The sequence below is a fragment of the Tiliqua scincoides genome, chromosome 4 (assembly GCF_035046505.1).
Source record: "Tiliqua scincoides isolate rTilSci1 chromosome 4, rTilSci1.hap2, whole genome shotgun sequence".
Taxonomy (NCBI): Eukaryota; Metazoa; Chordata; class Lepidosauria; order Squamata; family Scincidae; genus Tiliqua; species Tiliqua scincoides.
In genome coordinates, this window is record NC_089824.1 from 49,834,872 (window position 1) to 49,852,868 (window position 17,997).

The 17,997-nt window shown below is 45.3% G+C and overlaps 1 protein-coding gene across 1 annotated transcript in view; it reads right to left on the reverse strand.

The window, feature by feature from the left end:
• ASXL3 (ASXL transcriptional regulator 3) overlaps positions 1-17,531 on the reverse strand; it is a 131,975-nt gene extending 114,444 nt beyond the window's left edge. Inside the window, exon 1 of the mRNA XM_066625327.1 lies at positions 17,236-17,531. Coding sequence (XP_066481424.1) covers positions 17,236-17,289 — 54 coding nt within the window. The 5' untranslated portion in view covers positions 17,290-17,531. The remainder of the gene's footprint in view (positions 1-17,235) is intronic.
• Between the last annotated feature and the right edge of the window lie 466 nt (positions 17,532-17,997).

Genomic DNA, 17,997 nt, shown 5'->3' on the forward strand with positions numbered 1-17,997 from the left:
AGGTGGAAACCCAGAGGTTGTGACACACACTTTGGGAAATGCGGCACAACATGGCCAGTGACTCTGGGTATGTGACCCAGAAGCAAACTTCAGGTTGCTCCCCATTTTACCCTGTAGTGTCCTGGCCTCAGCAGGTCCTGGATCCACAGCAGATGAAGCAATGGGTTGCCAAGGTAAGGAGTTTGGGAACACCTGGTTTAAGCTGAATGAAAGCTAAATGCTCCTATCCATCATCTGCACAGAATACAAGGCAAAACAACAGATCTAAGTTTAACATGGAGCAATACTTAACATAGAAATGCTCATATTACTACAAGAAATGGAAAGTGAAGTTCATCTTCCTTCACTTCTGTGCCTTTCAGCCTTCACAACAAGCATCACGTTGAAATGCCATTACTTCACAGGCCCCCAATGTGAGGCTCAGGGAGTAAAGAAAAAAGATGATAATTTCCAAACTCAGGTGACGTTTTTTCATTGACTACTTGAATAACGAACAATAGAAACCCATATACAGGTCCAACCTGTTTATCCACAGGTTCAGAATCAACTCACTGCAGGTTCCGAATCCACAGTGGAGGGCTGGATCTGAGCTCCTGGCCGTGAGGGGAAGCACCTTCTGGTCACCTCTAGGAGCTTTTCTGAGGCCTGGGGAGAGAGTATGCAGCCTCTCTGGATCTCAGAAAGGGCCCAAGAGGTGTCAAGAGATGCACTTCCAATTTTTATGAAAACTAGAAGTGTTCTCCTGACACCTCCATGAGGCATTCTGAGGCCCAGAGAAACAGCGTGTGGCCTCCCCAGATTCCAAAAAGCCTCCTAGAGGTGACAGAAGGGCACCTCCATATTTTTTTTGAAAACTGGAAATGTCTCTCCTACACTCTGGGGGCCTCAGAAAGCCTCCAGGAATGACCAAAAGGCACTTCTGATTGTGAGTAGAGGTCAGGTAAGCCCTAACCTGAAAATTCACTTATCCACTGGTTTTGGCATCTTCAAGTGTTCTGGGAAAAGATCCACCGTGAATAACAAGTTCATGCTGTACTCTTCTTGGAACAGTTTGAATATTACCAGAAAGAAAAGAAAGGGGAATGAAAGCAGCAAGGTAAAGTTACAGGAAATTATGCTATATGATAAAGTAGGAAACAATTGGGGTTGCAAAGTTAATATACAGGTGCGCACTACTTAACGATGGGAATACATTCTCCAATCCCTGGTGTTATGTGATTAGGTTGTTAAGTGAACAATCAGCCCAATCTAGTGCCTTTGTTGTGTAAACAGACATTCCCTGCCAGAAACTAGCTGGCTGTACAGGCTACTGGAGATAGATTGCCCCTTCTTTGCATTAAAGGCCTCTTTGTTTTGTAAACAGACACTCTGCTGCAGGCTAAGGGACTCCTGACTTCCTCATTAAGAGCGTCTTCATTGTGCTTTGACCACCGTCATATATGTGGTCTGTCATTAAGCCGCAGACACCTGTACCAAAGTAATTAATGAAGAAGTAAAGGAGAGATGAAAAATGAATGCAATGGAGGCAAAACCTTAAAGTACAACTACCAGAAATCTAAGCTAAGTATCCAGGTGTATTAAGGCAAATTCTCCCTTTTGTATAATACTAGGTCATACTGATTATCAGACAGATCAGTATGGAAATAGTATCAACAAATGTGAAAAGCAACTATGAATGCAATTATCAATTTCAGGAAAACATTACCTAAATAGTGGATATTTAATAATCTTCTATTAGACACATAACAAGTCTTAAACTTCAATAGAGGATTGTCTAATAGAAATATACTGGTGCTGATAATGTCTGATTCTGTTCCTTATATGCACATAACTAGGCCAGTGTTCGCCAAACCACAGCCCACGGGTCAGCTGTTTCGGTATCGCTGCATCATGCGGTGCAGCCAGAGCATAGGACCGGTTCAATCCTAAAAGGATTCAGAGCACAGAATTCAAGTTCAATTCCTGATGTCTCCAAGAACAGACAGATAAATCCTCCTGTCTGGAACCCTAGAGAGCCACTACCAGCCTGTGTTGGCAATACTGAGCTAGATGGACCAGTGGTCTGGCTTGATATAAGGCACTTCCTATGTTCCTATCCACATAAATTTTAAATTTATTTACTACCCAGGGAAATAAAAAAATAAGTGGATGTACACACAGTAAATTTTGATAAAGTCTAGTGTAACAGCAAAAACAGAAAAAGCAGAAAGCAGTTCATGAGAAGAAAAGTTATGATGAGATACAGGGTTGCTCCTTCCCTTAGGTAGGCTATGCTGTTTGTGCAGCACCCATAATTTCCTGAAGCACCCAAAAGATACAGGTTCTGTATGGGTATCATGTGGCTTACAGCTTCAGTGCTCCCAATACTCCCTTCCCACCCATCACCCAAACACAATTCAAACATATCCTATTTCAGCTTAAGGCATTAATGCTCTATTATACTTTAAAGGGTGTTCAATAAGTAGAGTTCAGTGGATCACACACAGTCAAGGTTTAGTTATGTATTTAAATGCCATGACCTAAGGCAGCATTTTTGTGCATGTAATTATATAACTTATCATATGAAAATACCATAGATATGCCCTGAGCATATAGCACAAAATGTGAAACACAATATCTATTATGCCGAGCACAGCAGCTTTATAAAAGGTTGATCATCTATAATACACACCCTGCTTAGTATGCCTAGCTTACCACAGACACAGTGACTGTGTCAACTGGATAGATGTTTTCCTGCAGAAACACACAATAGGCTGAAAATTGCACAAATATATACAATGTTGTGCAAATGTGACTGTTTTTATTCTCTATGGCAAACCAAACTGTACAGAACTCACTACGATGCAAGTTGGCTGTTAGAAGCTTGCAGTCAAGGAACAGGTTGGTTAGTTCAAATCAATGTGTGAGATACAGCCAAGCTTCCCCCCTTGTCCTCCCTTGCCTAATTAACAGTAGAAGTGACAGCAGAAATCATAACTGACAAAATTGCTGAGTTTTAGGCTAAAAATATGGAACCCTTATTTCCATACCCACTCCTTTCCTACCACCAGTACAAAGTTCCAGTTCTCTCCTATGTTCTCATTGGCTCCATCTTCTTCAACTCCACGTCTTCTGCACCCATTGCTTCCTCCAATCTCTACTTTTCAGGTCACTGTCTACTTTGTCCAACTAAATTTAGTTGCCCTGCCCTTCACAGCACTACTTTCTCAGGACCGAATCCTACAGACAGCGCTGCTGCCAGGTGCAGTGGTGCCAAAGTGGCTACCGCTACACCCTGCAGCGCCAAGGCAGCTGATGGAGGTCTCCTCAGGGGAAGGTAACTTTCACCCCCTTCCCTTCCGGGGAAAACCCCAAGCCCGGCAATGGAGCTTCTCAAGCCTGCGCTGGTTATTTTTGCCAGTCTTGCCCCCCTCCCACCCCACCCTCTCCAGGAACACTTTGCCCCCCCCAGCCCCGATAAACCTACTGCTACCTGTTGCTCTTCCCTTGCTGCAGGCAGCTGGCACTGGGCTCAGCACTGACTCAGCAGAAGGTGTTGCAGGTGTGCCTGAAAGCATGTTTGCAATACCTAACACCAGTTGTACAAGCGTACAGCCAGCACTGATGAGCTCAGGATTGGGCTCTCATTCCACTAACTTCTCCTGACCTTAAGACACTATTAAGATCCTTTAATGCAAGGGCCCTTAACCTGGGGTCCATGAAACAGGTGCCCCCCCCCATGCATATGTATGCATTTTTCTGGAGAGAAGTCCACAGCTTTCAACAGATTCTCAAAAGGATCTGTGACCCATAAAAGGTTATCAAACACTGCTGTAAGTGTCATTTTTCATGTTTCTCACTGTTCCTTTTCTCTTCAAGCCTCAGGGCCAAACTAGGCATGATGTTAATCACATCATTTGTCCCTATGTTTACACTGAAAGACAACCCAGCAACAATCCAGAGCCCAATTTGGATCTTTAATGCTTTCCCCCATCACATTTTCAAATTGGATTACACCCCAAGCAGATACTATTTGCCCTAGGAGGGAAGCTTCACAGCTTCTAGTACAAACAGCAGGTTGAATCATGGCAGGGGGAACATTAAAGTCCCCCCTCTTCCCATACTATCATTCTGAGCAGGGAGGATTGCAGCCTCTATCTGCATTTAAAATAACAAATACATGAGTCACACAAATGTGATTGACATGTCTAATTTGGTTTTCACATTCCACCTACATTTCTTTTGGTCTTTACTTTTTAAGTCAGTTGCCTGTTCTGCACTCTTTAGCCTCTCTGCTTCTGAGCTGCCTGTTCCTTAGCTTCCCTAATGCTTGGGGACCACTTCTTAGCAATCGACTGTATGATGTTTTAATCCCAGCCAAGAGGACAATTTTCCAGTACCCCACAGAGGCTGGACTACCAACTGCTGTGCTCCCTTGGCAATTGAATACCAAGACATCTTGGGCAGTGTCAGATGCTTCTCCATTCCTAGAAAGACAGGAAAACTAAGGGATAGAAATCAAGTGGCAAGGAGACTGAAGGAAGAGTACAGAGAAGGCAATGGATTATATGAAGCAGAATATGGAACAGGTGCAGCACAACACTGCAAAACCCAGTGCATCCTCAACCACCTCCTGATGGTGCATTCCATGCTACTACTGCCACAGCAACTGACCCAGCCAGATGGGCCCTTTGATCGGCATGGACCCTCAGCCAGTACCCAAGCAGGTCAATCCTTGATGCCACCCCTGACCTTGCAATGTTTCCAAAATAACCTCAAAATTGTGTCTCTACCTTACCAAAAATAAAATAGAACACTAATTAATGTAGGACACCAACAGAGAACACAATGACAAACAAGAAGTTCATATTGGTGCAAATGAATGTTTAGAGAAGGATCCCAAAATATTTCAAGCTTCAGCTCTTTCTCAGGGGAATAACTTACAAAGCCTCTCTATATGTTCAAAACATGCACATTGCACCAAAAAGAAAAAAGAGCACTTTGTTAAAAGGCAGACCTCTTCTCTAGTGCTCCTTTTGGGGTTACAAGTCCAGAGAGCAGGTCTGTCTTAACTGAAGAGTGCTTTGTTTAATGTGCATATTTTTGAGCAGATAGATAATTTTTTAAAGTTATTTCTCTGAAGAACTGGGGCTTGTAACATATCAGGATCTATTTGCACCATTTTCACTTTCACCGTTGTGCTAGGTTCTGATTCCAGTCCAATATAAGAAAACACATGCATGAAAATGCAGTTTTGCAAAGCATTAGCAGTTAAGGATGAACATAAGGAGAATACACATTAGGTTTATCTATTATGATTCTAGGCAGCGAACCCAGCTCAGTCACACAGACAGAGACCCCTCTTCCTCAGAGAATGCCTATGTGCCAGAGTTTCTGCTTCAGCTCCAGCATACATGATATGTAACTAACACTTAATTCAAAAGAAAGCCCTACAGCTAAACCCATTTTTATCTGAAATGCACTAGAACACTATAACAATGAAGACTATAGGACAAAGAAGAAAAGGGGAAAAAATATTTTTCCCCCTAGTAAATGAGAGATGTGCAACATAAGGCTGAATACAGAATGACAAAATCTTTGATAGCTGTCCAATTTGTGATACAGCTCCTGCAGAAAAATACTATACAATGTTTAAAGATGTATTAAGATGTATATGCACTCATCAAAAGGTAGAGTAATACCTGCGTTGACAATCTTAAGGACAATTTCTGGATACTTTACATCCTTTATGGCACAATCCTACCCCCTGGGTTGTTCTAGTGTACTGCTAGGATACTATTGCCATTGCAGCACCCTCTCTGCCAGCAGCTGCTGCACAAGCCACTGGTGCAGCAGCCAGAAAGCCATGACCCTCCAGGAACACAGTGCAGATGGCTGCAGGCAGGGTTCTACTGGCATAGAGGCCATAAAGGTGCAGGAATCAGGATGAATTGTGGTGGGATCAGGATAGGGCAGATCACAGAAGTGACCTCCACCATATCCTGACACATTCCCAACAGGCTCCTCAGAGTTACACCAGTAAAAGAGCATGAGCAGATCTGAAGAGCCCCATCAGGGACCAGACGGTGGCCAAGAAGTTAAGTAAAGTTTTTCCATTTCTTATCTCTCTTGGTTAGCCTGGCTCCAGACTAGCATGCAAGATACAATAGACACTGCACCAGTGGCCCTGCATCCTGCATGCCAACCAAGGATAGGATTGGACTATAAACAATTGTAGGGTAACTTTCTAAAAATTTTATTTTTATTTTAAAGAAAAGCATTGTTACAAAAAAGAGTGTTTTAAATCTCTGTGTTTATCTCCCCTATCTGTGGCAGGTTGTGTGCAGGAATTCAGTACTCATACTATTTTGTAGCACAAGCATTGATCAAGCCATCACAAGAGTCATTACTAGGAAACACATCGGTCTCAACTATTTACTTACCACTGCAACAGCAATTGATTCAATAAGGCCTCAAATAAATTATTGATAAGAACATAAGAACAGCCCCACTGGATCAGGCCAAAGGCCCATCTAGTCCAGCTTCCTGTAACTCACAGTGGCCCACCAAATGCCCCAGGGAACACACCAGATAACAAGAGACCTGCATCCTGGTGCCCTCTCTTGCATCTGGCATTCTGACATAGCCCATTTCTAAAATCAGGAGATTGCACATACACATCATGGCTTGTAACCCGTAATGGATTTTTCCTCCAGAAATTTCTCCAATCCCCTTTTAAAGGCGTCCAGGCCACATGCCGTCACCACATCCTGCGGCAAGGAGTTCCACAGACCAACTACATGCTGAGTAAAGAAATATTTTCTTTTGTCTGTCCTAACCCTCCTAACACTCAATTTTAGTGGATGTCCCCTGGTTCTGGTGTTATGTGAGAGCGTAAAGAGCATATCTCTATCCACTTTATCCTTCCCATGCATAATTTTGTATGTCTCAATGATGTCCCCTCTCAGGCGTCTCTTTTCTAGGCTGAAGAGGTTCAAACGCCGTAGCCTTTCCTCATAAAGAAAGTGCCCCAGCCCAGTAATCATCTTAGTCGCTCTCTTTTGCACCTTTTCCATTTCCACTATATCCTTTTTGAGATGTGGCGACCAGAACTGGACACAATACTCCAGGTGTGGCCTTACCATCGATTTGTACAACGGCATTATAATATTAGCTGTTTTGTTCTCAATACCTTTTCTAATGATCCCAAGCATAGAATTGGCCTTCTTTACGGCCGCCGCACATTGGGTCGACACTTTCATCAACCTGTCCACCACCACCCCAAGATCTCTCTCCTGCCTGTCATAGACAGCTCAGAACCCATTAGCCTACATGTGAAGTTTTGATTTTTTGCCCCAATGTGCATAACCTTACACTTACTTACATTGAAACACATCTGCCATTTTGCTGCCCATTCTGCCAGTTTGGAGAGATCCTTCTGGAGCTCCTCACAATCACTTCTGGTCTTCACCACTCGGAAAAGTTCTCAATCCAGGAGAGGACCTGCCCTCTAATTCCCTGACTGTGGAGTTTTTTCAGTAGCCTTCAGTAGTAGGTCCAGGAGAGGACCTGCCCTCTAATTCCCTGACTGTGGAGTTTTTTCAGTAGCCTTTGGTGAGGGACCGTGTTGAACGCCTTCTGAAAATCCAGATATATAATGTCCATGGGTTCTCCCGCATCCACATGCCTGTAGACCTTTTCAAAGAATTCTAAAACTTTTGTGAGGCAAGACTTACCCTTACAGAAGCCATGCTGATTCTCCCTCAGCAAGGCCTGTTCGTCTGTGTGTTTTGAGATTCTATCTTTGATGAGGTATTCCACCATCTTACCCGGTATAGATGTTAGGCTGACCAGCCTATAGTTTCCCAGGTCCCCCCTCTTTCCCTTTTTAAAGATCGGTGTGACATTTGCTATCCTCCAATCCTGTGGCACCATGGCCGTTTTGAGGGACAAGTTGCATATTTTAGTCAAGAGATCAGCAACTTCATTCTTCAATTCCTTAATAACTCTAGGGTGAATGCCATCACAGCCCGGTGATTTACTGATCTTTAATTTATCAATGAGGGCTGAAACATCTTCTCTTTTAACCTCTATCTGACTTAATTCCTTGCTAAGGAGGGGCTGTTCGGGCAGAGGTATCTGCCCAAGGTCTTCTGCCATGAAGACAGATGCAAAGAACTCTTTTTCTGCCATCTCTAAGTCTCCTTTTATGTCCCCTTTCCCTCCCTCACCATCCAGAGGGCCAACCACTTCTCTGGCAGGTTTCCTGCTTCTAACATATTTGAAGCTTTTATTATTCCCCTTAATGCTGCTGGTCATGTGTTCCTCATAGTCTCTCTTGGCGTCCCATATCACCTTCTTACATTTCTTTTGCCACGGTTTATGTTCCTTTTTATTCTCCTCATTAGGGCAAGACTTCAATTTACAGAAGCTTCCTTGCCCTTTACAGCCTCTCTAACTTGGCTGGTTAGCGATGCGGGCACCCTCCTGGATTTAGTCGAGCCCTTCTTCCTTTGCGGTATACACTTCCGCTGGGCCTCTATTACTATTGTTTTGAGCAACCTCCATGCACTCTGGAGCGATTGGACTCTTTTTACCTTCCCTTCCCTTTCAACCTCCTCATTTGAGGGAAGTCCGCTCGTCGGAAATCAAGGGCTTTTGTGAGAGATTTGCACGATATTCTTCCCCCGATGTGCATGTTGAAATGGATTGCAGCATGATCACTGTTCCCCAATGGCTCAGTAACATTGACATCTCTAACCAGATCCTGAGTACCACACAATATTAAATCCAGAGTCACTTGTTCTCTGGTGGGCTCCGTGACTAGCTGCTCTAAGGCACAGTCATTTAACATGTCAAGGAATCCGGTCTCCTTTTCGTGACCAGAACACAAAAGGACCCAGTCTATATGAGGATAACTGAAATCCCCCATGATTACAACCCTGTCCCTCCTGTCACCTCCCTGATCTGTTTCCTCATTTTAAGGTCCCCTTCCAGTTTCTGGTCTGGAGGACGATAGTACGCCCCCAGTATTACATCGTTCCTCAGGCCTGGTAATTTAACCCACAGAGATTGTATGGTAGAGTCGGACTCGCCTTCAATCTCTACTTTGCTGGATTCTATCCCTTCCTTAACATAAACGGCCACCCCACCTCCAACACGCCCCTCCCTGTCCCTCCTGTAGAGTTTATAGCCCAGGACTGCGGTATCCCACTGATTCTCCGCATTCCACCAGGTTTCCATTATGCCCACTATGTCAATGCTTTCTCTCATCACCAGACATTCCAGTTCTCCCATCTTTGCTCGGAGACTTCGGGCATTCACATAAAAGCATTTGTACATGGAATGCCCCAGGATGGGCTGCTTATTAGCTCCTTTGTCCCCGCATCCTCTCATTGTGCCAAACCATCTATCACATCCCATCGTGCTACCATTCCAAATTTCTTCTCCTACTCTGCCTTTACCTTGTTGTTCTCTAACCTCCCCCTCTTCGTCCCATAGGGATGAGGAGTCCCAAACCAGATGCCCTTCGGCTCCTGTCGGCCTTCCCCCAGGGATCAGTTTAAAAGCTGCTCTGCCACCTTTTTAATGTTATGCGCCAGCAGTCTGGTTCCATTCTGGTTCAAGTGAAGCCCATCCCTCTTGTACAGGCCCCACTTGTCCCAAAACGTTCCCCAGTGCCTAACGAATCTAAACCCCTCCTCCCTACACCACTGTCTCATCCACACATTTAGACCCCTGATCTCTGCCTGCCTAGCTGGCCCTGCGTGTGGAACAGGTAGCACTTCAGAGAACGCTACCTTTGAGGTCTTTGCTTTCAGTTTCCTACCCAACAGCCTAAATTTGGACTCCAGGACCTCCCGGCTCCACCTGCCCACGTCGTTTGTGCCAACATGCACCACAACCGCTACCTCATCCCCAGCACTGTCTACCAGCCTGTCTAGACGAGAAGTGATGTCTGCAACCTTCACACCAGGCAGGCAAGTCACCATGCAGTCCTCAAATCCGTCGCAAACCCCCCTCTCTATGTTTCTAATAAACGAATCCCCCACTACAAGAAGCCCCCGACCCCCCTTCCGCTGAGGAGTATCCTGAGTGCGTTCAGATACGGACCTGTCCCCTGGAGAAGGGGTCCCCCCAGGGGATTGTTTCCCTCCTCTCCAGGATGACGTCCTCCAACCCCAAGACTTCCCACCCGGGCAGCTGAGGAGCTGCATGCCTGAGGTTGGGACGAAGCCTGATCGTCCCCGGAAGTCTCCCTACGGTCCTTCGCTGCCTGCCTCTGCTTCTCCAGGTCGGCCACCAAGGTTTCAAGGGAGCAGACACATTCCCTGAGTTCCTGGAGCTCCTTGCACCGAGGACACACCCATGACTTATGCCCCAAAGGCATATAGTCATACATGTGGCACTCAATGCAAACCCCAAGAGAGCACAACAATCCATCAGATGACTACTAGTCTCCATAAAGTGTTCACAACTTCTGGAAGTGCTGTTGTGTTCGTCTTTAAGGTGTGATGTAGCCAACTTTTTTTTTCTTTTTTGCTGCAAAAGGCTTAGGGCATAATCTCACAATACTATACAAACTTAGATAAGGGTAAACCCCACTGAAGACAGAAAATTTGCACAGAACTATGCAAACCAGACAGATTTAGTTTAAACTACAGGTCCAACCTTGTTATATACAGATTTTTTTATTTACGGATTTGACTCAACATGAATGGCCACTGCAAATGTGCTGATCCCTGGAGGAGGGGAAAAATGAAACTTTTAAATCGCAGCTTTAAAAAACTGCTTTTCTTATTGTTGTAGAGAGACAGTCATGCAAGCAATCATTCCCTTCTTCAGCTGAGCCAGACAAAGGCAGGTGGTCCTTTGCATTTCTATTTGCTAACTGCCTCTTTACAACAGTAAGAAAAGCTTTTTTAAACCACAATTGTATCGGGACATACTTTTAATTTTTTTAAACTGCTTTTATTTAATACATTTTATGGTATCAGCAGGGAGATCCAGAATCAAACACCTCCAGATGTTGAGGCATAACCTTATTCCATTAGGAGCAATGGAGGGGCAAGAAACTTGGAAGTGAATCTTTAAACCTATTTTTCCACTGTTCTTGTTAACCACTGATTTGTTAAATCCACAAGGGTTCTGGAACAGAACCCCAGTGGATAATGAGGGACAACCTGTATGCTTTTGTGGACTGGGTTTGCTTTATCAGACACATGGTTATTCCGAGTATACAGAAAAAGAAAAAGGCACTGGAACCAAATGGTAATCAAATATAAAAGTACAGTTTAATAAAATTCTGTATAAAGCTTAAATGAATACAAGATAAACAGACAATTCACAAGAGCAGTTAATTGGCATTAACACAGTCTACCTGGCTATTCTAAGGGCGCAATCCTAACCAACTTTCCAGCACTAGCATAGCTGTGCCAGTGGGGCATGTGCTGCATCCTGCAGTTGGGGGGCAGTCATGGAGGCCTCATCAAGGTAGGGCAATGTTTATTCCCCTACCTCGGAGTTGCGTTGCCCTTATGTCAGTGCTGCAAAGTTGGTGAGGATTGTGGCCTAAGTTAATTAACATCTGTAGCAAGATAAAAAACCATTATCTTAATTTAGACCTCCTAATGAATTCAAATTCAGCAGTATCAGGCTGGAGTCTTCCTCCGACATCCCTTTGTTAAAGACTGGTGACTTTCAGGTCAGCAGCAGATTGTTCTGGGAGACTGAAATCTCCCACTGGATCCTGAATGTTGCCGTTCTTAATGTCATATTTCGTGTCTAATATCCCAAGACCAAACTGGTACTCATGAATAACCTATTACAGGACAGGCCCAGCTAAGAAAATGATAGAATACCTCATATTGTCACCTTATACCTGACTTATAGCCAAACCTTGACAACAATACTTCTCACAGATCCTAAGTTACAGGCTCCACTAATCTGAAAAAGGCAATCACCAGGAACAATATCCCACATATTTGCTACAGAAACACATGGACCAGAACCTGCAACAAATGCAGGTGTCAACTCTGTCCTTGCATCCACTCAGGTAACTCTATTGCAGGCCTAATTATATCAACCATACCATCAATTTGCTCATTCCCCAATGTGATATAGGTTAGCACCTGCCAATGATTCCCTTCTGTAGCCTACTTAGGATGCTTTGCTGAAGCAATTATATACAAGGAAAACCAATTGGCCAGTATTCTAAAATCTAACTGACAGCAATAGCACTCAGACTTCTAACACAACTAAAACCTACTGCTGCCCCCTAAAATCCCTAAATTGAAGACTTAAAGCGGTTAAAAAAGAGCCTCATACAGTACAAGCATATGCTCTTCTATCACTAAGCCACAGCATAAGCTCTCTCATTTCTATGAAACTCTTTATATGCCATACAAATACTTAAGAAATGGAGACAATTCTTTTGACCACTGTGTAATTCGTAGACTGAATGAGATCTTACTTAGCAGTGATTACACAGGCCAACACACATTTTGTTGTCTTAAAAGTTTTTTTGTTTTATTTTTATACATATTTATATATTTTATGTTTTTATATTATTTCTTTTGTAAGTTGCCTTGAGTGCCCTTTACAGAGACAGAAAGGCAGGATATAAATTCAATCAATCAATCAATCATAAGAACATAAGAACAGCCCCACTGGATCAGGCCATAGGCCCTTCTAGTCCAGCTTCCTGTATCTCACAGCGGCCCACCAAATGCCCCAGGGAGCACACCAGATAACAAGAGACCTCATCCTGGTGCCCTCCCCTACATCTGGCATTCTGACTTAACCCATTTCCAAAATCAGGAGGTTGCGCATACACATCATGGCTTGTACCCCATAATGGATTTTTCCTCCAGAAACTTGTCCAATCCCCTTTTAAAGGCGTCTAGGCTAGACGCCAGCACCACATCCTGTGGCAAGGAGTTCCACAGACCGACCACACGCTGAGTAAAGAAATATTTTCTTTTGTCTGTCCTAACCCACCCAACACTCAATTTTAGTGGATGTCCCCTGGTTCTGGTATTATGTGAGAGTGTAAAGAGCATCTCCCCATCCACTCTGTCCATTCCCTGCATAATTTTGTATGTCTCAATCATGTCCCCCCTCAAGCGTCTCTTTTCTAGGCTGAAGAGGCCCAAACGCCGTAGCCTTTCCTCATAAGGAAGGTGCCCCAGCCCCGTAATCATCTTAGTCGCTCTCTTTTGCACCTTTTCCATTTCCATCAATCAAAGTTAGAACTATTCCTGGGCAGGGATGGGCGAGTCCAGTGCAACTTGACTCAGTTAGTCATGAGTCTTCACCCCTGCGACTCAACTAAAATATGAGTCCTAAAGAGTGGACTTTCCAAGTTGCCCAGAGAGTTTTGGCGACTCAAAAAGACTCAAGTCTTTCCCTTTAAAAAACCAGCCGTAGCTCCATGGGAAAAAATAGAGCTGTTGCTGGGGCGCGCACGTGTGTGTGTCTGTGCATGTGCGTGTGCATTGGAGTTTTCTTTAACCACTCCCCTGAGGTCCCCATCCCATCTGTAAACAAAGTGCAAGGGGGTGGGATGGACTGCATCCTTTGAAGCTCTACTCAGAAGTAGTCCCATTTGTGCCAGACATACAATGAGGCTTCCTCCTCTCTGAGGTTGGAAAGCATGCTAACCTGGCTGCCCTGTCTCCTTTATCCCCCTCCCTGGTTCTCCAGCCAATTCTAAGGCAAGAACCCCCTTGAGTTCCTCCTTCTGCCCTACATCATCCAAAGGAAAAAAAAAATCAGACCACCCATCCTTCACTTAATGATCATCGGTTCCTACAGAGATGGACAAGAGAGCCCACTTCCACCTCCCTCCCCTCCACCTCCCGCTCGATGCAAAAGCAAAACACTAACCCTTCCCTGCCTCTTGGCTAGAATTTCCCTGCTGCTCTCCCAGGGTGAATGATGGTCCCATGAGGTCTTTAACACTGCTAAAACGTAAGCAAGAAGTTCCCAAAATGTTGGCAGCTAGTCTACTAAGTTCTTCAAAGTAAACTATAGTGTTTCCAGTACCCAACTGCTGAAGACCAGTTAACAAAGGCTAGAGATTAAGTGGCGCAATCGGGCGCAATCCTAACCCCTTATGTCAGTGCTGGAAAGCACTGACATAAGGGCAATGCAGCTCTGAGGTAAAGGAACAAACATTCCCTTACTTTGAGGAGGACTCCATGAGTGACACCCAACTGCAGGATGCAGCACATGCCCCATTGGTACCGCTATGCCAGTGCTGGAACATGCTGACATAAGGGGTTAGGATTGCGCCCGAAGTTTCACAAGAAAATGGAAAACAAGAGTCATATAAGTAGGGCACAGAATATGCAGGAGTCAAGTGGATATACTCCATGCAAGCTAGACTGGGGGCACAGAAGGCTTCTAGGCTTAGAAGGGGTGCACTTTCATACAGTTTGAGAAACACTCTGATGTACCATGCATACAGTGTCACATAAACGTTTTACATGCCGCAAACATCACAGAACATGGTCTGAAGGTACATAAGGTCTAGATCTGCTTAGTACCTAGAAGAGAGACTGTCTGGGAACCACATATGCTACCTTGGGTTCCACAATACAAGAAAGGCAGAATTTAAATTTAAATTATTTAAATCCTGAGTGGGGTTTAGGTTGCACATATGAGGAATGCTATGTGAAGTATGAGAAAGATTCCATTTCTCAATCTAGTTCTTGCTTTGTTTATGAGGACTGTCTTATCAGCAAATCTGTGTTAAAACATCCCTTCATTTACATAAACAACCACATTGGCCATTCTTGACAACTTCTTTCTCAAAAACAACCACAGTTGTTAGGGACAGATCAAACAGCATGTAAAGTAGCCAATGGCAACTTTTAAGACAAAAAAAGTAAAAGTTGGTTCAGAATTTTAAGTGCATTTCATATTCTTCCTATGTAGCTCAGTAGCTACAAACCTTAAATACAACCAATGTCTGCCATATTCAACAATTTGTACTTTCCAGTAGACAGTCCTCTATGGATCATTGCATTTTACTCTTTTTAAAAAGAGAACCCACTGAATCAAAGAGTTAAATTAGGTATTTTGAACAGAATACATTGTTTCATTATTGTCCCTACTGGGCAGCATCTAATGAAGTTACATATCACCATTACAACTATAGTGTATTACAGTTACTCTGCTTGCCTATGGTGAATGCAAATTTTTAACTTTATGCCATGATACATAGATTGCACTAGTGCTGATGGCTATACTGAAGATTTGAATAACATTTTCATATAAATGTATACACAAAAGATCAACTACAAATGCAGTGCCTTACCACCCCACTGAACACAGTACAAAGACATATTTTTAAACGGAATGTGCTTTGAGCAGACATGACACAGCAACAAAAATGAATATCACAGATACATTTATCAAATAAGTAAAACAAGAATAGGGTAAAACAGTGTGTGAACATTAAGCTATATGGCCAGCAGCTGATCTTTCAAGCTGATTTCTTTTCATCATTGCACTGAACTGAGATTGAAACTTCACAAAAAACACACGCTGTAGTGTACAGTCTACTGCATGCAGCAATATTGCAGGGCCAGTTTAATTTGCAGGATTCCAAGAACCCACACAATTCCAAGACTGATAATATACAGTATATATATCTATATAGATATATATAGATATATTTTTAAACATACACTAAAACAGTACAACAATGAATCAAAGAACACAGAAACAAGTGGGTAAGAAGAGACAGGTTTCCCTAACTGATAAATACCAGTGTCCTTAGAAACACAGCAGACTTTTGAGGAATATTTAGGTATATTCTGAAATGGGCAGATTAGAAACCTTTGATACCCAATAACAGGGTGCAAGAAAATCCCTCAACAGTTATTATACAGATGGCAAAATATAAGTACTGTAGAACCTTGGAATATTTAATTTGTCTGATACGCACAGAACTGACATGGAGGGAAGTGCAATTCCTAAGCATTTTGACCAGGGACATACCATTGCTTTTTTTTTGTAGGGTGGAAAAGTATGCAGGGGGTCCTGGATGTTCCGCTCACTCTCACATACATGTAATGGAAAAATCCCACTAGGTACTTTACATTAGTACATCAAAGTAAACGCTGCTTATTATACATGCACATGCTATGAGAGTTAGTCTGAGAATTTCACATACAAAAACTAGGGGGCATTTCCCACACTATTCCACAGAAATTACTCTTACACACATACCATTACAAAGGGAGGTGCCCTGTGGAAAAATATGGGGGGTGGGGGTGGCGGCACACACACACATATACAAACAAATAAAATGAACACTGAAGCAGCCTGTACAACAAAACCCCTAATCAGGACAGCTCCAGGCTGTCACCTACACACACACACCCCCAGTCCCAATGATGATGAATGAATGAATGAATGAATGAATGACCGAAAGCACTAAGGAAGAGGTACAGCCACGGTGGGGGTGCCTTTCTCTACGACCCCATGGGTTGATACACACTGCCCTCGCTGCAGTCACTGCTCCAGTGAGGAGGAAATCCTGCCTCCTCATCATTCAGCTTCCAGATCACAGTGGGAGGAGGACCCCCAATAACCAGGAGTGCTCATTGTTTGATCAAGTGAGGGGGGCAGGAGCACCAGTGATTAAATGCCACCCGAAGAACTAGGCTCTTCAGTCCTGTGGCAGGTTTAAGAGGTGAACTCCCCCCACCCAGCCCCTCCACAGGCCTTTGCACACCAGAGGTCCTTTCCTGGGTTCACCACCTCACTACGGGACGTGGCAGCAGCACGCAGGCAGTCCCTGAACAAAGTAGTTCCCACTGAAAGAAGCGGCGCCACTGCAAAGACTTCTGAAGGCAGCCCCCGCTTCCAGCCTTGTCCTGCACATGCATGCATGCATGCATGCATGTGCATACATGTGCGTGCATGCTTACGTGCGTGCATGCATGCTTACAAACATGTGCGTGCGTGCATGCTTACATACATGTGCATGCATGCGAGGCTGCTCCCCTGAACCTGGAGGGGACTGACTCCCCACGCGCAGCACAGCCACTGAGAGCCGCTCCTCTGCAAGTCTACTCAGAAGTAAGCCCCATTAGAGCCCATGGGGCTTACTCCCGTGTAGCTGGCCAGGACGCAGCCGCACTCCGGCACCCCCAGCGCCTGCCACAATGCCGGCAGTGGGGCGCTCCCGGGCCGGCCGGCCGGCCGGCCCCGCACGCACAAAAGCTCGCTCGGGGCACCTACCAGGCGGGCAGCCTCGGCCCAGGTGCGGTCCTTCTTCTTCCTCTTGTCTTTCATGTTTGCATCTCATTGAGATGGTTCGGGGGGGCGGGGCGGGCGGAACGCGGGGGGCGGGGAGGGGGAGCCCGAGGGTCCCGCACAGACAATGATACGGTGACGTGGAGTTCTGGAGCCCCTGAGGGAGGGGAGGGGCGGGGACGGCGGAGGGCTGGGCTGGGCTGGGCCGGGACGGCTCGCGCTCGGGCTCGCGCTCCCGCAGCGGCGACACAGCTGACAGCTTGAGGGATGCTCCGCTGCCCGAGTCACAACAATGCACTATGACGTCACGCGGGGGAATGGCGACCGCACCACACAGCCCAGCCGAAGCGGCAGCCGCGCTCGCGAGCAGACCGCACGAGACACAGAGGGGGAAGAAAGGGCTCCCTGAGATCTCGCGAGAGCTACGGAGACCCTCTCCTCGACCCACTCCCGTCCCCCTCTCCTCTCCCCCTAAACACAGAGGAGGAAACCCTGAAGTGAAGACCACATGTCCCAGGGTGCAACGCGCCCCGCTCGCCTTAGAAAAGCTTCGAGCATGAGAACACGTTGCATGCCGGGATTTGTAGTTCTGCGAGAGTGAGGCGAAGGGGGCGCGCTCCGCTCCCTCCGACCAGAGGCGGCCCGACTGGTGGGACTTCAGCGTCTCCTCACCCCTCGGGGTGGACCCGGCCCCGCCGACTGCCCGGGAAGGAAGTGGCTTTGGTCACCGCGTCCTGTCTCTGGGCA